At 43.6% G+C, this 25,942-nt stretch overlaps 2 protein-coding genes and 1 non-coding gene across 3 annotated transcripts in view; all 3 read left to right on the forward strand.

Annotated features, from left to right (window-relative positions):
* The window catches only part of tet1 (tet methylcytosine dioxygenase 1), a 154,637-nt gene that overhangs the window by 89,470 nt on the left and 39,225 nt on the right, over positions 1–25,942 (forward strand). The gene's annotated exons all lie outside the window — the stretch shown is intronic.
* Positions 19–11,913, forward strand: ccar1 (cell division cycle and apoptosis regulator 1). Its single transcript, XM_072437484.1, has 25 exons — positions 19–65; positions 759–913; positions 2,514–2,698; positions 2,771–2,926; positions 3,417–3,449; positions 3,551–3,747; positions 4,365–4,491; positions 4,659–4,845; positions 4,927–5,071; positions 5,143–5,295; positions 5,365–5,590; positions 5,663–5,776; positions 5,960–6,126; positions 6,826–7,036; positions 8,014–8,097; positions 8,241–8,429; positions 8,504–8,695; positions 8,763–8,999; positions 9,106–9,250; positions 9,625–9,713; positions 9,930–10,070; positions 10,147–10,267; positions 10,402–10,584; positions 10,937–11,142; positions 11,209–11,913. The coding sequence occupies exons 2-25, from the start codon at positions 802–804 to the stop codon at positions 11,275–11,277; spliced, it is 3,669 nt and encodes a 1,222-aa protein (XP_072293585.1). The 5' UTR covers positions 19–65; positions 759–801; the 3' UTR covers positions 11,278–11,913.
* LOC140351705 (small nucleolar RNA SNORD98) lies at positions 5,819–5,885 on the forward strand. The gene has a single exon (XR_011925398.1). It is a non-coding gene; the product is annotated as a small nucleolar RNA SNORD98 (small nucleolar RNA).

Genomic DNA, 25,942 nt, shown 5'->3' on the forward strand with positions numbered 1-25,942 from the left:
GTGTCCTGTAACATAGATCCTGTGCGCATGCGCCATACGCTCACAGGCCGGTGCAGAGGACAGAGGTGAGACGAGCTTTAGCGCATGTAATGTAGCTTTTTCATTTGGTTTAAGTGTGCACTTTGAGCTAGGAGCTGCTTAAACTTCATTACAACAGTCTTGTGTCAGTATACGGAGCGCGGGTTTGTGCATATTTACAGTATGTTACTGTTTAACAGCAGGCTCGTGAACTCAGGCCTCGTGCAGACAAATACAGCTCGAGAGCATCTCGACAAAGCTTACGGTTGTGTTGCTAACCTTTAGCGCTAACGGTAAACCCTGTCCCTGTGGGCTTGTGCACAGAACCTGCACGGCACAAGCCAACCCCAATATGCTTTATTCTCCTAGCTGGAATAAATGAGTTATTATCAGCTGTAATCTGCATGTTCAGCATTAGGCTAGCAAAAAGCTCCAAGTCAAACTGGGGCTAAAGATAAGCTAATGTTAGCTGCTCTCCCTGAAGTTCTGCTGTGTCAGCGAAATGTGCGAGTGCTCTGAGCAGCACGCTCTGTCCACGATGACAAACTCTGTCTCATTTACACATGATTCTGATATAGTTGACCATATGTGTCGCAGATAAAGACAGGAGAGTTGTGTTGGGCACTCGTCATGTTGTTGTAGGCCTCTGGTCAGCAGTGTTACTGTGTTGTGAGATTATCTTTAGTGCTCACAGAAACGACGTTCCTGATTTAAAATGAGTGTGTGTTTTCTTTCTTCAGGTGAATCTTCCTGTATATAATAAACGTTCTTTACTCTTGAGTCATGGCCCAGTTTGGGGGACAGAAGAACCCCCCATGGGCGACTCAGTTTGCCGCCACTGCAGTGTCCCAGCCCGGCCACTCGGGCCAGTCACTGGACCTCAACAGTCTGCACTGTGAGTATGCACAGGAAACTTACAATCATGGGTTGTATTGCTCTCCTCATTGTGCCTAACGTTATTTAAGACGCTTTCTCTTAAATATGCACTATATAACTCTTTGGTGGTGGCTCGCTACCTGGTTGTTCCTAGAAATGTAATTGCTTTACCTGGAGTAGTGTGGAACACTGTGTACCTAAGATCTTTAGAGGGCAGATGCTAGGAGCCGGTTTAGTTTAAGTTTGGGCTAAATTCAAGGTTGAACAAACTTGAAGTCTGTGCAATCCCTCATTTGTCCAGGAGTGTTCCATGGTAGAAAGAGGTTCAGTTCTAGTTCAGTTTAGACCGGGAACTCTGATATTAATATATAATATCTGAGTTCCCGGTCTGAATTCGCAGATTGACAATGACTCTTGAATGAGAGTCGAAACGTTTTTTTTCCAGATGACTGACTGAACCTTTTTCTACAAACGGACTGAAATAAGTTTGGTTTAGTTCAGTGTAAATCACCACAGTAACCGGCTCCACACTAAACCAGATTTGACCCGGGTCGAGCGCAGGAGTAGAGCAAAAAAAACAATAAGGACCAATCAGCTGTGAACACAATGACATGTGACACACTAAGATATTTTGGCCCGAAGACAGGAAAGTCCAAGCACGAAATGGGGGTGAGAGAAGGGAGGAGATGCAGTACTGTCTGAGTTGGGACTCGAACCCACGACACTGCGGCCGGCTTCTTAATGCATTTATTCATAACGGGGGCAGAAACGGAAGTTTCTGGTATTTCAATTTGGTTCTAAGTGGTGTTTATGTGGGGAAAACATCTGCTGCTGTCACAGGCTGGAGCCTCCTGACCTATTGGCTTAGTAAACAAGCAAAGGGCCCAGGTCATGGCTGTGCTCCAGCATGCACCACTCCAAAGCAGGCAGAAGCCTTACATGTACTTGCAGTAGCATTTGGACTCAGTTGTTAGTTTAAACTGCACTGAATGTCTGAAACTCAGTGTCTTTGTAGAAAAAGATTCAGTTGTCATCTAGAATGTCTACCATCCTGGGGCGTGGAGAGTGCATCTGCGGGACATAACGTGCAGCTTTCCTTTGTTTTGCTGTCTAAATCCACTGTTGCATCATAACAGAGCACTTGTTTAATACAGACAGTTTGGTTTGGATTTAACAAACGAATTGCACATGGAGCCTCTTACATGTTTATAACAAGTGATCTAATTATTTCCGGTACACAGTGGGCACTGATGGTGCCAGTCTCTCCTGACCTGTGCTTCAGGTGTGGCATCATCAGTAGTGATAATACGTTTCACTCAGCGTTGACAGATAATGTTTATATGCAGCTTCTAGCAACACAAGAACCTAAAATTAAAACTTAACGCTGAGTAAGTTTTACCATATTCCAGCAACAGGCCACAGATCTCACTCGCAGTAGGAAATGTGTTTTTAGCAATAAAGTGTTAATAAAGGTGGTAGAAAATGAAAAAGTGATAGATACATTGAATGCCATACTCTGGAACATTCTAGGCAAAGCTATAATATCTCCATGGAGACAAGCAGGTGTCATCAAAAAAGTGCCACGGAGCACCTTGTGGATAACTGTGTTGTCTGTGCAGCTCTGGGTGTGCAGCAGCCCTCTCTCCTGGGCGCCTCTCCCTCCGTGTACTCTCAGCAGTCTGCGCTGGCTGCAGCCTCGCTCAACACTCAGTCTGCAGCCAACTACCAACTGTCCCAGCAGACTGCGGCTCTGCAGCAGCAGGCTGCAGCTGCTGCGGCCGCAGCAGCTGCAGCCCTGCAGCAGGTAGGGCGCCGTCACTCTTCACACGTGTCTGTAATGACCTCCTGTCTCACGGTGTTTATTTTATAGTCTCAGATCAATTCAGCTCTGCAGCAGTATCAGCAGCAGCAGCAGCAACAACAACAACAACAACAACAACAGCAGCAGCAGCAACAACAGCAGCAGCAACAACAACAACAACAACAGCAGCAGCAGCCCCCGCAGCAGCAGATGTACAATGTGCCCCATCAGGTGAGGCACTGTTGCCAATCAAATTGTAGTTTTATGTTACGTTCAGACGGCAGCGTCAAGGCACCGACTTTAAGTCCTTGTGGACGTTAGTCCAAGGTTTCTGCAGTGCATCTTGAGCATTTGGCGCCTGCCGTGTCCAGTGCAGCATCCCGGGTGTCGGATGCCAGAGTTAAAGTCTAAAGTCTCCCTCCAGAGTAGGAGTCATGGCACAAGCAGCGATTTGTATCTAGTTCAAACATGCATTTGTGGCGTCAAAGATGCAGATCTCCAGCGTCTGCCCTAAAAGCACAGGCGTCAAGCTGGAGATGTTGAGTGAGATTTTGATACCTCAGTCTGAATGTAGCATTATGCCACAAAACTGCAAATGGAATCATTCATCTAACTTCCTTTTGTAGTGTATGAGAACGAATGATTTAAGTTGTTTCATTGCACTGTTTTATGTTGCACTGGATTTTAATGTTGCTATACTGATAACTTTCCTATTTTTCAGCTTCCCCAACCACAGCAGGCTCTATTATCTCAGGTATGTGATGCAAATGGTTTAACATTATCATGGTTTATACAGTAAATTCATGACTGACACAGATGATTTGAGAACTACCTGTAACCCTGTTTATTCCTCAGCCTCCTGTTGCCTTGCCAACTAGTATGAGTCTTTCCAACCAGCAGCAGACTGCTCAGATAACTGTGTCCTACCCAACACCACGCTCCAGTCACCAGCAGCAGACTCAGCCCCAGAAGCAGCGCGTCTTCACTGGAGTGGTCAACAAACTACATGACACGTTTGGCTTTGTGGATGAAGATGTCTTCTTTCAGCTGAGGTCTTTAACTCATTGGTTCATCTCATTCTATAGCTGCCACTTCAGTACTGTAAAAGTAGACTATAGAACGCTCCTGAATATAATCCGCACCAATGGCCCTTTTCATATAGGGAGTGTCTACAGAGCCGCGGCGCGCGGCCGAAACTGCCATGTTATTTTGTGCCGCGGCTCCTGAAACTGCTGCGCTATTTGACAGCGCCGGGTTAGGGTTAGCCATGTGGCTATATGGCAGTGCCGCGGTTCCTGAAACTACTGGGCCATTTGACCGCGCCGCGGCTCTGCAGCCACGGCCTTTCATATAAGGACATGTCGGTCTATAAGATGCAGAGATATTTACACAGAAAGATAGTACACGTTAGTGATGCGTGGGCTAGGTTATAAAATTCACTGAGGAATGAGTCTACTGAGCTGATACCGTGGTCTGCGTGCGAGTCTGATTGCATTTTAAAGCTCTCTGTGTCTTCATTTCTGGCTCTGCTCCTGCGCTTGCACTTAACAAGTGAGCAAGAGGGAGAGCTTCCTGCGTGTGCTAAAAGTAGTGGCTTATAGTCTGACTTTTACATTACTTATTGTGTCACTAGTTCAAGAATGTCCATGTCTTCTTTTTTTGTCCTTAGTGCCGTTAAAGGGAAAACTCCCCAAGTTGGCGACCGGGTCCTCGTTGAAGCGGTTTACAACCCAAACATGCCCTTCAAGTGGAACGCCCAGCGCATTCAGACCTTACCTCAGCTCGGAAACCAGACGGTGAGTTATTTCAACAAAACATATTCCCTATTTTTTTCCCAACACTGTTTGGTTACAAAATACGTTTTCATTGGGTTCAGCATACTCTATACAAAATGTCAAAAGTATTGGTGCAAAATGTAACTCAGTGGCTCAATTAATGTTTTCTCATATTTGATTGTGTTTAGAATCAACCTCAAATTCCTAATATGATGAAGCCCCCCATGCTACAGTCTTTGCCTCCTCCAAACGCCTTCAGTGTCCAAGCCCAGGGTCCGCCTCCCTCACTGCTGCAGGCCCAGCTGTCTGCGGCTTCTTTGGCTCCACTTCTCCAGAACCCTCCACAACCTTTGCTGCCACAACCTCCACCAAAAGGTCCCTGATCTGCAGTAGATTGAATCCAATATAGCTTTGCAAATAAGCCTAACCACATTTGTTGACGCGTTTGCATGCTAGATGTGTTTTCTGGTGGTCTGCTTCAGCCCCCTGTGAGGATGATGACCCAGCCGCAGCCTGTTAGGAGAATAGAACCTCCTCCTCGCTTCCCCAACCGTAATGACCGAGGGCCTGAGCTCATCCTGAGGCCCAAAGAGGAGCGCAGGTAACACCTACTGCTCACTCTGTTTGATTGCATCGGCTGGATGTTTTCTAATCTTCAGTTTGTTTGAGCAGAGACCGAGAGCGTGAGCGCAGGAGGTCGAGAGAACGCTCACCCACTCGCAAGCGCTCTAGAGACCGCTCCCCTAGAAGAGAACGTTCACCACGGCGACCACGCAGGGCCGTGCCTCGCTACACTGTGCAGTTCTCAAAGTTCAGTTTAGATGGGTGTGTGAAACTTGATGATGTGATGTTTTTACAAAGCAGAATCCTAATGTTTCCCCTGTTGGTGTGTAGCTCATGCTGTGACATGATGGAGCTGCGCAGGCGCTACCAGAGCCTCTACATCCCTAGTGACTTCTTTGATGCAGCCTTCACTTGGGTGAATGCTTTCCCTTTGAACAGGCCGTTTCAGCTCAGCAACACCTGCAACTTTCACATCCTTCACAAAGAGGTGGATCCTTTCTCCAAGAACACTGCTGTGTTGGACCCACCCGACGCTAATCACAACTACAGTGCTAAGGTGGACTTCAAAATCCATACACGATTCTAAGAGCTCTAGAAGGGCAGTTCTAAAAAGTGTTGGTGTTCTCAGGTGATGCTACTGGCAACTCCCAGCATTGAGGAGCTCTATCACAAGTCCTGTGCTTTAGCAGAGGACACTCAGGAGGCCAGAGACGCTTTCCAACATCCTGCCAGACTTATCAAGGTACAGTACCATGAGTTCATAATGTGTTCTTTGTGTACAGGTAAACTGTGATGTAATATTCCTATTCCATTTCTTAATGCTTGCTATGTGGAAAATCTAAACTGAGTTTGCACAGAACATTATTACACATGTACTCTTTTCTCTCTGTTTTCTCTAATGGCTCTTGTATCTTGTCTGTCTTAGTTTTTGGTGGGCATGAGGGGTAAAGATGAGGCCATGGCCATAGGGGGTCACTGGTCTCCCTCTTTGGATGGAGCTGACCCTGAGAAGGACCCGTCTGTGCTTATAAAGACAGCCATACGCTGTTGCAAGGCCCTCACAGGCATAGATCTTAGTCTGTGCACTCAGTGGTAAGCTCTGTTTCAGTTCTCCTCACATGTACAAATCCAATAGTATAGAACTTTTAATTCTTTGCATTTTGTCACTACCAAATACTAAATTCAAATCTTGATCCAATTTGTCTATACAAATTTTATTTTAATTTGCTACATCTTTTGCAATGTTATTTTTGCCTTTGTCTGCTGGCACTTTGCCGTTTTCTTCTGTTGTAAGAATTTGTGTGCATACCTCTTATTGTGCTGAAAAAACAAACGCATGGACTTTGGCTGGACGCTGTAGCCTGGACCAGAAGACACTGCCGACCTCTGTTCTCTTTGATTATTTAGTTTTTAAAATCACTGTTAAATATCTCTACATATTTAACTGGCTTTCACTGTCCTGTTGATGCTTTTCCTTCGCACAACCCTAATGCGGTGCGTTACCATAGCACTCCAGGTTAATCCAGAACTCGCCTTCTATAATTAGCTGGAGGTGGCTATTAATCGGGCCTATGAGTGTGAATCATTCAATGTGATTTTTATTTTGTTTTTATTTATTTTTGTCAACCTTCTCAAACTGGCTGCCATAACCTGTGACAAGAGTTGGAGCGCTGCAGACATGTGTGTTTGTGTGTGTGGTTGGGGAAGGCTCAGTGTATGACTAAGCTGTCTTTATAAAGTTTGTCCTGACCACAATGTTTCTTTCCAATGCGCCTTCTTCCTTTGCGACAGGTATCGATTTGCAGAGATCCGCTATCACCGGCCAGAGGAGACTCACAAGGGGCGGACTGTCCCCGCTCATGTGGAGACAGTGGTTTTGTTTCTGCCGGATGTTTGGCATTGTCTTCCCACCCGCTCAGAGTGGGAGGTGCTGTCACGGCGACTCCGGGAGCAGCTGGCTGAGAAGCTGTCGGCCGAGCGCAAGGAGGCGGATGGAGAACAGGCACTGAACCGCTAATCCCTCCTTCTCATTTTCCGCTTCTCACAGGAAGGCACAGGACTTAGAACATACAAACACAGATCCAGATACACCCCATGCACACACCACACTCTCCCCGTAAACACACAGAGACAGACTTCACCTAGGCTTCTTCTGTTTAATCCCTCCACCTGTCCCCCCTCCTCCTCCTCCTCTCCTCCATCTCACCCACCGCCTCCGCACGCTGCAGACACATTCAGTGGAAGCAGAATAGGCCTCAATGGCAGCTGGTAAAACAACTTCCAGTTCTCAAAATGCCGCTTTGGGCAACTGGTCATTCTTTTTCAAACAAAATTGACTTCTGCTCATCTTGACAATGAGTCATTTCCAATTTCCAAGTCGAATGCTGGAATGTGTAGAGTCAGCTGTGCATTTCAATGTGTTCTTTTTTCACATTGAGTCGACCCTCATCTGAAAAGAGAACCTCCCCGAGCCCCTCCCCCTGTTCCCCATCTCCCTGTCTGTGCTCAATGTTGGATTTTTTGACATTTTTCATTTGGACCACATCTAGAGCTTGGTTTTTCCAGGGCAGTTGGTTGGACAGAAGCACAGATCGCTACAAATAACATAGGCCTTTAAGAGATCCAAATTGTAAATCTTGTGTAGATGATACTAGGGCCCTGTCCACTGTTTGGAGACCAGCTTGAGTTCACCTGCTGAACCCACACCTCTCATTTGACCTTTTTTGTGTTCCACAGATTGATTGATTGATTGGCAGCTGGGGGGCATTTGTGTTGGTCTTTATAAACGCTATAGAGCTGTGCTGTGAATGCCTCAGTAGCAGTGGACTTAAGCACAGTCGAGCTCACTAGATGAACAAACATAAGTCAGATGTGAAGATGCTTCTTGAACTTCCCCCCCTCCATGAACGCTGTACTGACTGTGTGCTCTCTCACCCCTCCCTCCCTCTCTCTGCCTGTCTCTGTAACATCGTCTTCAAGGAGGAAGACGACAAGGACGACAGCGAGTCCAAGGACGTCACTACTCCCACGCACTGGACCAAACTGGACCCGAAGTCCATGAAGGTACTTTTTTCATGCATCACTGAAGATGACCCCGGCATGTTTGTTACTTCTATTCCATTTCTCAATGTTACTAATGTGGAGAAAATTAGCTTTAGTTTACTCAAACTGGACAACACTCTGTGGATTTATGTTTTATTATATAGGTGAGTGACCTCCGTAAAGAGCTGGATTGCCGCTCTTTAAGTTCTAAAGGCCTGAAGTCGCAGCTGATCGCTCGCCTCACCAAGCAGCTGAAAGTGGAGGAGCAGGTGGAGGAATCCAAAGAGCCAGAGAAAGTAGAGCCCAAAGTACCTGAGGAAGAAGAGCCGGTCCGCACGGAGGAGGACCGAGAGGTCTGTACCTAGATATGTGATGTTTTTTGTTTAGCTCAACTCTTTCTGACTGAATCCAAACATGTCCTATTTAGGAAGAAGAGAAGAAGAAACTGGAGGAGCTTGAACGGCAGCGCAGAGAGCGGCGCTACATTCTCCCAGATGAGCCCACTATTCTGGTGCACCCCAACTGGGCCGCCAAGAACGGCAAGTTTGACTGTAGTGTCATGTCTCTGAGCGTGCTGCTGGACTACAGGCTGGAGGACAACAAAGAACACTCATTTGAAGTAAGAACAGACGCTTTCATTCAGCATTTTGAACCCGCTTGGATTTAACTTGTTTGTGTGTTTCCAGGTTTCTCTTTTTGCTGAGCTCTTTAATGAAATGTTACAGCGAGACTTTGGTTTCCGCATTTATAAAGCACTAGCTTCACTTCCCTCGAAGGATGAGAAGAAGGAAAAGGAGAAGAAGGTTAAGAAAGACACTGAAAAGAAAGGGACTGAAAAACGTGAAATAAAAAAGGAAAAAGACGATGACCTGGAGGAACCGGTCACAAAGAAGCTCAGAGAAGACGAGGAAGAGAAACGCAAGGTACAAACCAAACGTGCTGCTGTGCTTCAAACATTTCTAAATTGAAATGGAAATAAAAGGATTTACAGTCTATAAAATGTAAACTTGTACTGTGTGTATGATCCAGCCTGAAGAGAAGGTGGTGAAGAGAGAAGAGTCGAGAGATGAAGAGGACAATGAAGAGGACGGCAGCCCGGCCAACGCAGAAGAGTACGACCCTCTGGAGGCAGAGGACGCAGACGAGGATGACGATGACGGTAAAGCTCTGTCTGGTCAGACGTTTGTACATCTAACCTGGTCAATGAGGAGAAATCATGCACCACGCTGAGCTGTGATGGACACCACTCCTATCTGAGACCTCTGTCGTGCCCTCTGTCGTGCCCTCTGTCGTGCCCTCTGTCGTGCCCTCTGTCGTGCCCTCTGTCGTGCCCTCTGTCGTGCCCTCTGTCGTGCCCTCTGTCGAGCCCTCTGTCGAGCCCTCTGTCGAGCCCTCTGTCGAGCCCTCTGTCGAGCCCTCTGTCGAGCCCTCTGTCGAGCCCTCTGTCGAGCCCTCTGTCGTGCCCTCTGTCGTGCCCTCTGTCGTACCCTCTGTCGTATCCTCAACTGGTGTAGGTCTGGAAATGTAACGACACATTCTTGTCTTTAGATAAAGATGAAGTGGATTCCAATGGCCGAGACAAGAAAGATAGCAAGGACGATCGCAAGTCCTCCAAGGAGCGCTCCTCCAAAGACAAGGTGGCTTTTCAGTTTATCATCGTATGATAAGGATCTTTTAGCATTTAGACTTGTTTCTTAATTGAAATGTGGAAAATGTAAACTGTTTTAATTTTGATAAAGGACTGGCTGGACTGTTAAATTAATTGTATTACATTCTTACAGTGTAGTATTCAGACTAGTCTTTTAAAAAAAAGGTGTCTTTAAAAACGTGCTGACAAACGGTGTTGTCCTCAGGAGAAGAAGCAGATGGTGACCTACAACAGGGAGCTGCTGATGGCGTTTGTCTACTTCGACCAGAGTCACTGTGGCTACCTGCTGGAGCGGGACGTGGAGGAGATCCTCTACACTTTAGGCCTGCACCTCTCCAGAGCTCAGGTGAATGCTCACACCAGCTTTAAGTGACAAACTGCTGAGTGTGAGACTAAAGCACTCGTGTGTCTGCTCCGTGCAGGTAAAGAAGCTGCTGAACAAACCGGTGGTGCGAGAGTCTTGTTACTACCGTAAACTCACAGACAAAGGCAAAGACGAGCCGTCGCCTTCATTTGCCGACGCACACATCGAAAACCTGCTTGGTGAGTGTCTGTGTCTTTAGACGTGCGGTTTGTGGTCACTGAGGAGAAGTCGTGCGCCACGCTGAAGCTTTGATGGACAACACGCATCTGAGGCCAATCGGATGATCATAATAAATGTGGTTTTGTGTGTCCAGGTAACAAGGCCCTGCTTCCGACTCTCAAAGCCCGTCCTCAGATGGAGTCCAGTGAATCTGGAAATCTGATTGTGTACAATGGGGCCATGGTGGATGTGGGCAGCATGATGCAAAAACTGGAGAAGAGCGAGAAAGCGCGAGATGATATAGAACAGAAGCTCTTTGTGCAGGACAAAAAAATGGGTACGTGTTTCCATCTAATGTTTGCAGTGACATGTTTCAAAAGAGTCTGGTTAGATCTGTTTCTCAGTTTGTTGCAAGCTACACTCTGTGTCAGAAGTCCATCAGGACAATGATCTGGCTCAATTTGAGCTTTGCTACAGGAAAGTCCAGTTCTGCTGCACACACTGCTCACTCCTGTGACGTCTGTCGCAGAAGAGGCTGGCACATGCTTTTAGTCTGAGAACAGTCAATGTTTAACTCCATGTTCAAAGTCAGCTCTTTAGTCTCTAGTGTGTTAACACTTTAACTGAATGTTATCCTTGGGCCTTCTCTTATTTTATACTTAGCTTCAATTTGTTTTCATCTGCTCCAGGGGAGGATGTCAAGGCGATGATGCAGTTGGAGCAGACCAACAAGGCCTTGTCCAAAGAGCTGGAGGAGGTGAAGGACTCGCTGAGCCAGACTAAAGAGGATCTCAAATCCACAGAGGAGCAGAAGAGCTCTTACCACAAGCACCTCAGCACAACGTCCAGCACACTCCTCACAACGGTCAAAGAGCTTCTGACTGTGCTCAAGAAGGTGAGTCTGCTTCAGGACAGAGCCGTCCTCTCCTCAGATCTGTGACAGGTTTGTTTTGTGTGGCAGGATCACGACGTGGAGGAGGCTGAGAAGATGGACAAGGACTTTCAAAACTGTACCAACCGAAAAAGTTAACCTGTCACTAACTTATCTACTGTAAATAGTCTAAACATTGAATTGGACCCTCTGACTTGTAAAACATTCTGTTCACAAATGAATGTTTTGTGTTAATTCTATGTAGATATTTCTTGCCTTGGCAGAGGAGGGTCACGGCGAGCTTTCTTTCATTATTGTTTCAAACGAGCAATAACGGTTGCTAATCACATCAGAACAATTCAGCAAAGCTATATTTATACATGTAATTCAGGATAAATGTGGGTGTGCGAGTGCTCTGACTTGACATTGCTCATGGTCAGTGGTGGGACTACATGAGTTGACCTGTTGTTGACCTGTTGACCTTTCCCAGCGGCCTCTGCCCGGCTTGTGTCTAACCTGTGGCTCTGCATGGTTTGTGCCTGGTGGACCTCTTCTGTTTGTACTTTATGGTTTGTGTCCACAGACCCTCCTCACTTCAGCTGCAGTGTGTTCACCTGACAGCAAAGAACCAAATGTGCTCCTGAAGGACACATCTGAAGTCTATATTTCTCATTGTCTTGAAGTAATTTTGAATAGACCCAATTCAAACGGGCTCAACGCTGGCAATTTTATTTTTCTATTGATAATATAAAGGACATGGTGTGACTAAAGTAAAGTGGTTAATTTTAACACTAATGAGTGTCTTGTTTTTATTGAATACTGCTAAATGATTTTAAAAAATACTGCTAAAAGGTTTAGTTTTAGATAATATTAGCTATTTTGTGCTTGAAGGTCATAATGAAATTTGTTGCCCAGTGTCTGACAAAGATTCTTTTGAGTTTAACAGAATAAACTAAACTCTGAAGCCGCTGTTGTAACTGAGATCATCTGCTGGAGTTACTGGTTGTAATTAGCACCTTTCCCCGTGAGGGGGCAGCAACGTCCTTTTTATGGACCCACCCTGTCCTCAAAGACCCTTAGAACAAATCCAGTGCCTTTTTAGTCTTTTTGAAACGTACAAAAAGTTATATAGTAGAAAAAGCTTCAGTTGTAGTCATCTGGACTCGGTTAGAAAAAATAGACGTTTCGACTCTCATCCAAGAGTCTCTTGGATGAGAGTCGAAACGTCTATTTTTTCAAACTGAGTCCAGATGACTACAACTGAAGCTTTTTCTACTATGGAACACGCCTGGACGAATGAGGGATTACACCGACAAAAAGTTATATATTTACAAATGTGTCAATTTTATTACTGACTCACAGTAAATATGTGTCCCTGTTAGTGTGGTAGGCTATAACTTTAACTTGTATGTAGTTTTATAAAGACTTACCAGGACACGACAAAAAGACTACTTCATCTGTACTTTCTATGACATGTTTAAAAGGCTTCTCTCCACGAGCTCTGAGGTTTTCATGGTGAAGCTTGAGCAAACCGAAAGATAATGACTAGCAAATCTAAAACATTCAGATGCTTCTGGTGAAACTTGACATTTATCAAAATCACTACATTTGAAATTGTATTAGTTCTTAATCTGTGTACTTTTACTGTAAAAGTATATTTTAAATTAGCTTGAGTAAAGCCGGACGTCCCAGTTTGGCAGAGGGAGGGCAGCACACAGGTTAAATGATGCTTTGGACAAAAGGCTGTTGCTCCTGGACATAAAGTTGTAAAAGCTGCAGACAAAATCACAAGTGAAAGACTTAATGCTCAGTGATAGAATTCTATTATTGTGCTTTAAGACTTTTAAAAGTATTGATAAAATAAGTTTTGAAATCTGACTGAAGGCTTAGGTAAAGAATAATTACAAATGAAATGTATTATTGATGAAAACCAGAAATTATTTCTATTATAAAAAAGGTCTATTCATGTGTTTTAGACAAGAGTGCGGCCCCAACTTCAGGTCCATGTATTTGGGCCTCAAAACCCCTTTTATTCACTGGGAACAGTTTGTGACCATCTTTCCTTTGACCATCAGAGACTTCAGATATGAAAAATAACTCCTTTTTTGTTTCCGTCGCTCTGTGTTTTTGCTTATTTTATATCATAGAGGGAAAAAGTAGATTGCATTTGGTTTTAAAATTAAACATTGATTTACTCGAACACAAAAACAAAAAATGCCTTGTATTTCACTTCTGTTTTCTACATTTTCAACTAAGAATAAAATAAAAACTTGTTTTTTCCAACTGAATTACTGAATTCTGAAAAGAACATTTACCTGCATCATCAAATATTCAATAAATCTCTTTCCTATATAGAATTAGGACTTTAAGATTATTTTTGACCCATGAGTAATGGAGGCAGGACGTAGTATAAATGTCTCCAGCAGATTTTGCTCATGTGACTCATTCATTTTCTGTTGGTTTTGCTGCAGACCATTGTGGAAGTGCATGACAAATGTCAAATCTGACAGGAAAAGTCTCCTCTGGGCGTTCATCTGCAGAGCTTTGCCTTTGGCTCTGGGTGTGACCGCAGTAAAACCACTTGTATCATTGTGTTTTGTCTTGTAAACTGCACATGTGAAAGGGAAGATCAGTTTCCTTTGAAGACTTTGTTTTCTTCAGACTTTTTCTTTAAGATTTCTTGCAGCTGTGACTTTTTCTTTTACTAGATTTACTAGATTTATGTTCCCAAAAGGCACTGGCATCCCAGGGTCAGTTGTGATTCTAGTTCCTTTTTTGAAAACTAAGAGCACAGACTATATGCTTTTAAAATTGACCTAGTAAGAAATCTCCAAATGGCCAGTTATTTTTCTCACTAGATCAGCAATGAAATCAACTTTAACCGGATATACATAATATCCTTCTTACTGTGTCCCTTGTGTGGTCCTGGGCTCCTTTTTGACCCCAAAAGCAACTTTGTCACCGCAGAACCTTCCCCCATGAAATGTTATGACAATTGGTTATGTTTGGCCCCTCTAATATGTGTAAAATATATGTTGGGTTATATCTTTAGTTTGACTTCAGACTAATGCTCTGATACCAAATGTATTTATTTATTTTATTCTAGTCGAAATAAAGTGTGACTTTTTGCTCTCGTTCAAACATCTCAAACTTTTCAAAAACAGCCCCCACACTAAACTTAGACCACTCCCACCTTCTCATTCACCAATTAGATTGGACTGAGCAGGGCATGTATTTCCATACTTACAGTTTATGGCCTCATAGTGTAAAAAAATCACTTTTTTCTAAGACTAATGGCCTAAAATATACAAATGAGAAATAAATGTAGTATCAGTGTCTGAAGTCCGACTAACAATAGAACTCACAAAATAAGAAAATGTTGCTTTATGGCTGCGTTATAAGAGAAACATAGGACCCCCAGGACCCCCAGGGTCACTTTACATTTCAAAAATGGAATTTACACAACATTTGGACAAATCCCACTTGGTAATGGAGCGTTGTTTCAGATGATGGAGACGGAAAGTCACAGGAAATGTTGAGGTTCAAATTTCTATTCAATTGTTTTCACAGAAATAAACCCTCTCAGCCAATATTTCAAAAATGGTAAATACATTTGGTATCAGTGCATTAGTCTGAAGTTAAACTAAAGATAGAACCCAAATGATTTGGAAAACCATACTTTATACAAGGAGAAGAACCCTGATTTTAAAAAAAACACAAGGGTTAAGTTGAATTCTCTACTTAAAATCCAAAAATAAAAGCAAAGAAAATAGAATTTGAAACTTTATTCAGTTCATTCAAGATTCACGTTTTTTTGGTCAGAATTAGAAAATAACAGTATCAGACAATCAAACCCTCCTATAAAGTCATCTGATATCGTAAAGTAAAAGAAACTAGGAATTGGGCAATACTTCTAAAGGCAAAAGGCAAATCGGTGCTTGATTAAACTTCACTGTTGCGTTACAATTTGTTTATTTCCAAACCAATGAATGTCGACCTGGAGATCTGATTTCCCCTCACTACAAAGCCCCGGCTGTAACGGCTCCGTGCTTTATTTGGACAAGAGCCTTTCTGCTTCCTCTGCCGCCTGGTTATGTCACGTCCTACTCAACAATAGCTGTATGTGCCTCAGCATTTTGCCCGTGTGACGGCTTTTGTTGCGCTCTGAATGTCCTTTCTGTCCCGTAGGAGACACGGCAGAGGCCTCTGTGTGGTGTGTGCTGGTGTTGGGGCGGGGGCTCCTGCACTTGGCTCTGGACTGGTGTGTGGAAACAAGAGACGTGTCCAGGTAATGCCACACTCGCAGTCCCAACAGAGGGCTTTTTGTGAGGGCCCCCCAGCTCCATGTGTGTTATCAGGGAGAAGGAGACCCCAAATCAGATGCTCAGGAAGAGGGCGGGTGGGGCAGGTGGGAGCGGGCGGGGCAGGTGGGAGCGGGCGGGGCAGGTGGGAGCGGGCGGGGCAGGGCACAGTGATAAGGGATGAGAGTGAAGACACGTGAGCGCTGAAGGGGACGAATGACTCTGTAAATGTTCCGCTTGAGCCTCCAATCAACGTGTTGTTTTATTAGATTATTGTATTATCTCCTTTTAGTTAAATTATAGAACCTTTGTGCTAATTATAAAAAAAAAGTGTAACCTCATTCACTGGTGTGGCACGAAGGCTTTAAGGCTATTTCCCCCCTACGAATTTAAAACATACTTTAGATAATAAATATAAATGTTTATTTCCCTTTTTTGTTATAAACTGGTGCAATATTATCAGTAATTGTAAGTACATATTATGCAAAAATCAAACTTGAGCTTTTAGCCATGATATCAGATCTGATTCTGCATCGACTATTGTTCTGCAACTGAGGCTTGAGTGCTGCAGAATTAGTTTGTTTTCACCTACCTCCTATCCCCGCCCACTTCCCTGTACTAACTTGCTTTTATGCAAATAATGTACGGTACACTTCGGGTCAAACATGGAAGTTTCAGGAATGTGTAGCCTTTTTTTTAACAATGAAGCCATTTCAATGAAAGACACTTCCTGCTGCGGTGAAATACAAGTCAATGGTCTCATTTCTGTTACTAAGCCGTTTTAGTTTTTGCAGTTCATTAAAAACATGTAAAATAATGATCTGTGTATGAATGTAATATGTCTCGTTTAAACAAAATCAAGGGCGGCCAATCAAAGATACCAGGGACCACTCCCTGGAATCCCTAGAAATGAAGTAATCAGAGTAGTAAGTAGATTACTTTTAGAATGAGTAATGAGTAGTTAGTCAGAGTCATTTTACAAAGTCATCTGACCAACACTGAGACCCCCACAGATCCGGTCAGTGTCCATCGCCCTTGGACTTCCTGTCGGCGTGCACGAGGCTGCTGGAGGTTTTTCTGTGCCCACATTGGACATTTCAACTCTTGTCTATAAACTATAACTATTGATATATCAAAGGGGACGAGCAGGTGGTGGACCCTCCTCCAAAAATAGTAAAATAAACAAAGATAAATTAATCCCTTAAAAACATGCTGCCATTATTATTAATAATACTAATACAATGAAGCAATGTTGTTAAAATTACAAAGAAAAATACCTTAAAAAAGCAATAAATCAAGACAAAAGTGTTATGTGGAAACAACGGTAACCATGGCAACAAACTCCTACAATAACTTAAAGTTGCAAGATAAAAATAAGTGTCCCATGTTGTGTTGACACGTGACACATTTGCACACGGCTCTTACTTCAGGGGCAGTGGTTTAGTCCTGACCGTGTTCCTCTGGTCAAGGACTGGGCGTGGTCACATGACACTAGCCCCGCCCTCTGCCCACATCCCATCAGCACTTTCCCTATAGAAGCCTTTTTGTGCAATAAGACCTTGTGTGTGTGTGTGTCTGTGTGTGTGTGAGTGTGTGTGTGTCTGTGTGTGTGTGTGTCTGTCTGTCTGTGTGTGTCTCTGTGTGTGTCTCTGTGTGTGTCTGTGTGTGTGTGTGTGTGTGTGTCTGTGTGTCTGTGTGTGTGTGTGTCTGTCTGTCTGTGTGTGTCTCTGTGTGTGTCTCTGTGTGTGTCTGTGTGTGTGTGTGTGTGTGTCTGTGTCAAAAGTTCAGAGATTACCATGACAACAGTGGCTCCTGGTTGGCTGACCTCGGCTTTGTCCAGCGCCTCTGATGGAACCTGATAAGACACAATTGCAATCGGCGCGTTACATTTTATAAAGGGCAAAGAAATAAATGAGATTCCACTAATCGTCACATGAAATGAATGTTTCAAAGTCCAAATGTGCTGCTTCTAGTTAAATAAAAAAAAGTTGAAGCACTGATTCATTACTATAAAACATACAATGGGTGATAAAAACATGCACACTTGGTGATTCTGCTCCTGTTACTTAAAGGCACAGTACGTCACCTTTTAGCCAAAGAAATAGACTAAAACTAAATAATGTTGTTGTTTTTTGGTGGTTTTATTGCACTAGAAACGTAAAAAAAAGAAACATTGTTCTTTCTGTGAGCTTAACAAACACAAACCTCGTACTTTCCATGGAAACGTTCCTTTGGCTTTAATATTCCACAGTTATAATCAATAATAAATCAATGTAATCGTCATAATGAATGTTCAGAAGTTTGGTTTTAACTTTCTTCTTCTGTGGAATTGTGACCGTCCACTTCCAGAAAAAAAAAAAAAATCCCAGTTTGTCGTCTCTTTTATCTATTTAGAATTAATATATTATATCTCATAAATACAAGCTGATTATCTCGTAAACACAAGATAATTCTGTCATGTAATAATGATCTTATGATTATAACTAAATGATTATGATGATAACTAAGTGTAAATAAGGCTTTGGCTGGTTAGAGTAGAACTTGGAACCCTCTGGGACAGTTCCCCTCACTGCGCCCCTGAAGCAGTGACCCTCTAACTTTGTAAAACACAATCTGCGCTAACAACATATTCAGCCCCTCTCGGCCCCTCTCGGCCCCTGTCGGCCCCTCTCGGCCCCTCTTGGCCCCTCTCGGCCCCTCTCGGCCCCTGTCGGCCCCTCTCGGCCCCTGTCGGCCCCTCTCGGCCCATCTCGGCCCCTGTCGGCCCCTCTCGGCCCCTCTCGGCCCCCTCCAGCCACCACACTGTCAAAAACATAGCATGAAACTTTCTCACACTGTAACCCAGTACTCCCAGGGAAAGTCCTCCGGCGCTGCCCCACTTGGCTGCACCCCTCGTCCCGCCGCCGTCCCACCAAAGGAAGGCGGGTTCCTGTGGCGGAGCTGCACCGGGGGGGCCCCACAGCGTCCATCAATGGAGCCCTCTCATGGATCAATTACCTGAAATATCAAACAGCAGCGGAGAGCGGTAGGCCATGTTTGTTTGGACTTAGGTGGTCAGACGTATACCTGCCGAGGAGGGAGGAGGAGGAGGGGGAGATGGATGGGACCCCAGTGGAGAGGTGGGGAGGTGACCCAGGAAACATAAAAGGACTTCAGCACATCATGCACAAGATAATCAGGAGGGAACAATGAGGTGTGTGAGAGGAAGGTGAAAGTGAGTTCAGATCATTCTCAGCACAGACATGTGCACTTGAAAGGATGAAAGAGCAGACGCCGCAAACAAGTACGCAAACAAGCACGCCAACAAGTATGCAAACAAGCACGCCAACAAGTATGCAAATAAGTACGTAAAAAGATGGTTTTGGAAATTACAACTGACTAATGGGCCTTTTCCATTGGTCCCTCTTGGCTCTGTCCCTGGTGTGTGGAGCTCTACACATGATCAATCTGGAAAGGCTGAATGCAGAAGGACGTTCAGACAAATACTCCACGCTGATGTTGTCATGTTTTTTTTTTAGTTTATTTCACCTTTCACCAAACCACACTGCTGCCCTGTGATACTACTACTACTTCTACTACTACAAGTACTACTACTACTTCAATTTCCCTTTTCTTCTAATAAGACAAGACAGTTAATGGTCAAATAAAAGTGTAGTTTACCCAGAGGCAAACTAGAATAGACAAATAATAGTTTTGTGTGTTGTATTTTGCTACTGTGAGTATTCTCCTCCAAAACAAGAGCACATTTGCTGTACAGTAACAGAATACAGTATTTTGGCCCTTCACGACACTATAGCCCTCTCCTTGGGCTTAGAGCGTGTCTCATTACACTGTTTAACAATAGCCTCACAAAGCTCCACATTCATGAGGGCCGAGCCTCTGTCCTCCGAGGTGCAGGTTCAGGTGCTCATTCTCTCAGAGTATGTGCACTTCGCCCTGGAGGGAACTACGTCCCACTATAAGATCATTATACAGTGGAACGCAGCGTGCAATTTGGAAACACACACATTAACGTATTAAAGCTCACACAGACTTTCCCCATTTCACATTTGTAACTTCAAATATTGTATTATGTGTAAGAAAAAAGTAAAATGAAGCCACCCATGTTTTCCTGAGCCCTCTGCTGGAAACAGTGGCGAGTGAAGCATTTTAAATAAGGCTAAAAACAGTAGTTGCTAGTGTTTTACTTAGTTATTTACAGGGATTTTAGTGCTGAAATCATAGTAGGTCTGGAGAAGGTGGGCTTTCTAGAGGGAGACATGGTAGGACTAGAGATGTCATGATTAAGTGCTTATTAAGAAGGAGCTAGCCTCAGCATGCAGTAACTGTTTTCAAACCGTGAAAGACAGATGTGGATCATTTCCAAAACTCATTCCTCACTCTCTCACTGCATTCCGAGCAGCCAATTCTTAACCGTGATTTATCATCCCGCCAACAGCATCGTCACTACTTCCGTGTTTGTGATTGATAAAAGGGAGGGCCCAGTAGAGCTACACAACACAAGAAAACAAGAAGCATGTAACTGAAAAAGCCACAGAAAGATGTGTCTATTTTCCATGTAAACTTACAGAGAATGAGATAAGGCTGGAGTTGAACCAAGCGGACCCCCGCCTCAGTGGATCATGTTCTACAGACACAGAACAGACCCGCACAGACAGTGACATAGTGAGAACAGACACACTTCAAACACATGTCAGAGTCAGAGTCCAGCCCAGGAACCAGCGCTATGGAACTCTTTAGACAGACACACTGTGGGTATTAAGAAGAGTTTAGCTCGAGCAGGTCTGGAACGTTTAAGATTTAGTGCTATTGAGCTTGGGCTCAATGGGCGACTTTCCTGTCACTGTTTTGGAGTTGGATTATTAGCTCTAAAAGTTGTTTATTCTCACTTTCTCTGTGGATCGAGTCTGAAGGCAGAACCCGGTGAAAGAAGTGAATAAGATTAGATTAAACAAATAAAACAAATGTAAGAAATATCAACATGCAAAAACATAAACTAAATATATTAGAATATCTGCTACAAATACAGTTTATGATTATATAGTTCCCTAACTGACTATTCTGATATATATAGTATATAGTCATATATATAGAGTCAAAAAAATCATATATGTTGATTTGCTATGACAACATTTGGACCTTTCTCTCTCCATGCAGCAGCTCTATTGAGCACCAGAAGTTAAACAGAACCTTGTCCCAGCTGTGACTTTAGTCCGGAGGTTTTCGTCCTCCATCCAAACCCCCCTTCGCTGAGAGGACGGGCTTGATCCGAGACGGGGGCGGACTTGGGAGGAAAAAGTGTCCTGGGAGTCAAAGGCAGTTAAAGGCCTGAACATCCACTCGCCTCCTCTACAGCGGAGCAGCTCGGCCCACACCGGCCCACACCGGCCCACTTACCTATCAGTAGGTATGCCAGTCCACCCTTGCCTCAGAAACCCACCACCACACTGCTTTACACTGCACTTAATTCTTTTCACTCTCTTTGTCCAAAAAAAAAAAATTGTCCAATCTGCCAAGGTCAGCAAATGACAAGTCGCAATTTTGTATGTATCATTTCTGTATCTTGTATCGCTTTCGAAATGAAGCTGTTTTGTAAATCCGGGCGGGATTTCACCTCCTAAGCTTGTGCTTAGCAGTGAACAGTGGGTTAACTTTTACGTCAAGTACCACCAAAGAAAAGATTTAAATAAGATCTATAACAGGACTATTATGGCTAAACCTAATTTGGACTACACCATTGCCACAGTAGTTTTACTAAAGAAATGTCCCAAGGAAGAGAAAAAATGTGGGGGGGAAAATGTACAAAAATGACCAGTCAGTTTATTCTCCTAAAATAAACATTGTTGTATTTCTGCATTTAATCACCTAGAATTTAAATATTGTGTCCAGGATCGTGAGCCATCACATGAAACATATTTGTGAATTTCAAAATTATGAAAATGTGTGCTGTTGCCATAGCAATCTCTAACTCTATTATGACTAAAGCCATTTTGCTTAATAGGAATTAAATAATAACAGTTTAGTTGTCATATCCGTGGGCTTCAGTCACTGCCATGTTGAAGACGCTCTCCCCTGCAGTTTACGCTGCAGTGCTCCTGTCCAATAAAACTTTCGGGCAATTTTTTTAGAAATGAAAATGTAACATTAACTGATTTACTTGCAAGACTTATTTTTACTTTTAAAATTCTCACAATTGTTTCAGTAGAATAATAACTATTATCAATTGACCAATTAAGCTTTGATCTATTTCTGACTAAACACTCCAACTTTCTGATCCCTTTTACCACCAACAGAAAGTGGCAGTACTTTGTGACTATTTCAACTTGCTTCCAAATGCATCCAGACATAAATGCAGGCAGCGCTCTCTGACCTCCACACTACCTCTCCAATTAGCTTTGCGAGCTTCTGTCGCGCTGCTCTGGCTCCAGTTACTTCCTTAATGCACATCAGGCGCTCTGCTGTGATTGGCCGACATGGCGCCTCAATCTGGGGCCTGTAAAGCCTCACCTGCTCCGGCGCGGCCATCCAGCGGACACCGTACATATTAAACAGAGGGGGACTTTGAAGCACCCTGTAATGTCACTTCAAAGACACCGGGACATATGAGCTTCATTAGGCCAGAGTCCAGAGGAGGAAGCACCACTGGCAGGCCACCCTCGTGCTGTCCCACACAGACATGGGACAGGCGGCGCTCAAGGACGCAGGAACGGCCTCACAGAGATGCTTCCTGGGCTGGGTCAAGGCACAGTCACCACAGCTGGAGGGAGTATTATACACGGGTGAAGGTAGCGCTGAACACCAGACTCATATGTGTGACACTGAGTTCCGATCTGGAATGGATGCAGGAGATATCGTTTTGACTCGCAGCAGAATATTTCCAGCTGATTGAGCAAAACCCCCCAAAGTTCCCACCCACCATGGTTTATTTTTATCACGGCAAACTAAGTATCGAGCGATATAATAAGCTCTTGTCGAATCCAGTTGGGAGAAAAATATGAACTTCTTTCCCGATCCACAAATGCACAAAGCACTTTTTGCTGCTCGGTTTTCAAAGTCGAAAACCGAGCCGCTCATTGTTATTGACATGTCTGAAAAAGCCTCTGCACAGAAGCTCTGCTGTTGGTCCACAAGCTGCTGGACTCAAACCGCCTTGTGATCTATGTGTCTATCAAGATATTAACTCACAAATATACCAAGAATTCATCTGGCTTATTCATCTACTGTATTAGATAAGGGCGGGAAATATTGCCAAAAAAAAAAAAAAAAGTCCCCTCTAATATTGATCAATCGAAATGTTCATATTGTTTTCTTTTTATGAGATTTTTTGGATAGTAGGCTTTACTTGACAGGACATTGCAGCGTGAAATGGGAATGAAACTGGGGAATGACATGAAGCAAATTGTGGAGAGCCAGATTTGTGCTCACGACACTGATAAATATGGCTTTCAAACTGTATTTCCTCAATATAAAACACTCTAATCTGTGACATTTAAAACAAAATGAGCTGAATGTATTCCTCTAAGCAAGCATGCTCAGTGTATGATCGATCGTTGCACAGCCCTGGATGAAGCCAAGAGTAGTTTCCACATTATTGTATGATCATGTTAACTTCTTCCAATTGATTTCACTACAAGAGCGTACAACTTGAATATGAGATAAAGTCGTTTTTGATGGATTAAACTTATATGACACTAGACAAGTTTAACAAGCCTCTCCATCTCTCACAAACACACCTCCTCACACAGGTGGAGGAAGTCCCAAGGTCACGGTCGCACTTGAGCTGGATTTTAACTACAAATCAAATCAAATCAATTTATTTTTGTAAGGCCCAAAATCACAACAACAGTTGCCTCTGAGGGCCACAGGGAGAAATGAATCAACAATGTCTGTGGTGGCGATGAAGTCAGACAATGTCTGTGGTGGCGAGGGACGATGTCCCAGGGTCCTCTGTCCTTAGACTCTCCTTCTCGGCCAGGAAAAACTACAAAAAAAACCTCTTTGGGAAAAAAGCGTAGAAACCTGGAGGAGTTCCAGTGAAGGAGAGATCCGACTCTCACAGACGGACAGACGGACACAAGGAGACTGGAGCTGGACCCACTCTTCAGGCAGAAGAGGGACCGTCTGAGTCGAGCTGGACCCACTCTTCAGGCAGATGAGGGACCGACTGAGGCGAGCTGGACCCACTCTTCAGGCAGATGAGGGACCGACTGAGGCGAGCTGGACCCACTCTTCAGGCAGATGAGGGACCGACTGAGGCGAGCTGGACCCACTCTTCAGGCAGATGAGGCTACAGACTCTGAAGCCACTAATGCCATGGATTTAAAACAAAAATGACACTTTAAAACTAGTATTCCATTATTTCCAACAGTAATAAATTGCAAAGAGAACTCTAGAAACAAGAATGGACAAGAATAGAACATGTGATCGAACTTAGAAGAACACTATTTAACATCTCCATGGAGACAAGCACGAGGCAGACTCACCAGATAAGTTACATAGTGCACCTTTAATAAAATGGCTTTGAGTGCTATGCTAATATGAACTTACACACCTTAAACAATACTTATGTTTGCTCTGCTCAAAAGTACTTCAGAACTACTCTTTTGGCTGACTGGGTTTCCCTTAACCTTTATTTACAGTACAGAGACGTCCTAATGACAGTGGTTTGACTATAAAAGCGGATTACTTCAGTCTGCTCTATAATAGACTCAGGTTAGTGTCTGGCAAAGGGTCCCGTGTGTGTGTGTGTGTGTGTGTGTGTGTGTGTGTGGTGTGTGGTGTGTTGCCCCATTTACTCACGATTAGCATGGCCAAGACAACTGCGATTAACAATAATATCACAATTAATATCAAAATGGCTGACAGTTATTGATATTCATAATTTTACTAGGAAGTTTCATGAAAAAAACCCAAAACTATGGGTTTCAGAAGGACGAGAAATTAGAATGTTGCTATAACGATTAACAGAATATATTATCTTTTGAATAGAAAAAGTCCTCAGATTGTTGCATTGTTGAACATCTGATAAATAGCTGTATTTCTGCACAATCTGTAGATATAATGGCAACTATTTTTGTTGGTGATTATTTCGATTACACAAAATGTTCAAAGGACCATTATTGTTTTCCTGTTTTGTTTATTGACCCATCCTTATTCAGCCTACTACTGACTCAATGATCAGTCAAAGCAAACAAGAGAATAATGTATATATACAGTATATGATCACGTATAGTAGGAGTGCTTGAAGCGGTGTTGAGTGACTGGTGACACCCATCACTTTGTGCAGCACCCTAAGGACACAGCGCACATCACACCTGCCTGAGACTTGTCAACACTGCACTTTGAGCTCATGTGAGACGAGCTCTTTATTTCACCAAGTATTATGTTTGAGCCTCACAGGTGCACAAGAACCACCAGGTCAAACAATGAGCAGACTGAAGCAGAAAGCATTGTTTATGTGTTCTCAAGTAACTGTGTAAAAGACAAGAGAACAGGGAGGTTACGGATCGGAACGATAGACACTCTTAAAGTCCTAAAACAATTATGCAATAGCTTTTACAACATCTTACGAACTGGCAGGCTGTTGTTGCTGAATTGTGTCTTAGGCAATAAAAGTGGCTTGAAATGTGGATAATTGAAAGAATAATACATAAATGGCACGGAAAAGATTTGTTGGCAACCAAACCAGCCAATTAAAAACGCAAAACTCAACCAGTTAATCATGTTATTTCCTATACCACCAATAACTGTCAGTGTCGGCCGATTACAGTCTGATACCTTCACCTCTGAACCAATCACCAAGTCTCTGCCTCATCTTCTCCTCTGGGCCCTGTGTTGTTGTCCTGTGGCTGCAGATGGTTCTCTATTCTGGGTGCCACTAGCTCCTCTGCTGGTGCTTTCTCCACTGGTTCATTTGTACTCAGCCTCATGTACTTTAGCGTTTGGTTGGTTCTTGCAAGAAAACCACTTTGTAAATAAACTTTGGTTGAGTGATTTTAGTTAAACATTTTTTACAACCTGCTTAATGTCTCTTCCAGCTCTTCCCTACATTTTCCACTTTCCATTCCATTATGTCAAATAAAACCTGCAGGCCAGAAAATAAAATAAACAAATTCTATCCTAAATCCTGCCTCATTTCCACCACCTCATTTCTGCCAATGTGGTCCGATAAATTTGGATTTGGCTAGGTGTTTTTTATTTTTATTTTTTATTTAGTTAATTTTATTGTATTTCTGTTTCTGTAATTTCTTTGTGATTTTAATGCATTTTTCCTGCTGTGTGAAGCACTTTGAATTGCCTTGTGTATGAAATGTGTTCTACAAATAAACTTGTCTTGCCTTGCCACAGCAGCAAAACCTGCAACCTCTTCAGCCTCTCCATCTCCTCTTCCCCACCTCCATGATGTTACGTTAATGCTAGCAGTAGCCGCGAATAAATGCTACAACAATAACCTAATGATGCTGGCCCCCCTTGAGTAAAACCAGCCGTGTTTAAAGCGCCTTGATGAGCCTGGTGAATACATT

The sequence above is a fragment of the Eucyclogobius newberryi genome, unplaced genomic scaffold (assembly GCF_026437365.1).
Source record: "Eucyclogobius newberryi isolate DKJ021-1_F unplaced genomic scaffold, fEucNew1.0.hap1 SCAF_8, whole genome shotgun sequence".
Lineage (NCBI taxonomy): Eukaryota > Metazoa > Chordata > Actinopteri > Gobiiformes > Gobiidae > Eucyclogobius > Eucyclogobius newberryi.

Excerpts from the sequence above, each read along its gene's own strand:
- ccar1 (XM_072437484.1), top strand. The coding sequence starts at position 802 with ATGGCCCAGTTTGGGGGACAGAAGAACCCCCCATGGGCGACTCAGTTT. Across the intron at positions 4,846-4,926 it reads GCCACAACCTCCACCAAAAG|ATGTGTTTTCTGGTGGTCTG; the intron begins GTCCCTGATCTG and ends TTTGCATGCTAG. Across the intron at positions 9,714-9,929 it reads AGCGCTCCTCCAAAGACAAG|GAGAAGAAGCAGATGGTGAC; the intron begins GTGGCTTTTCAG and ends TGTTGTCCTCAG.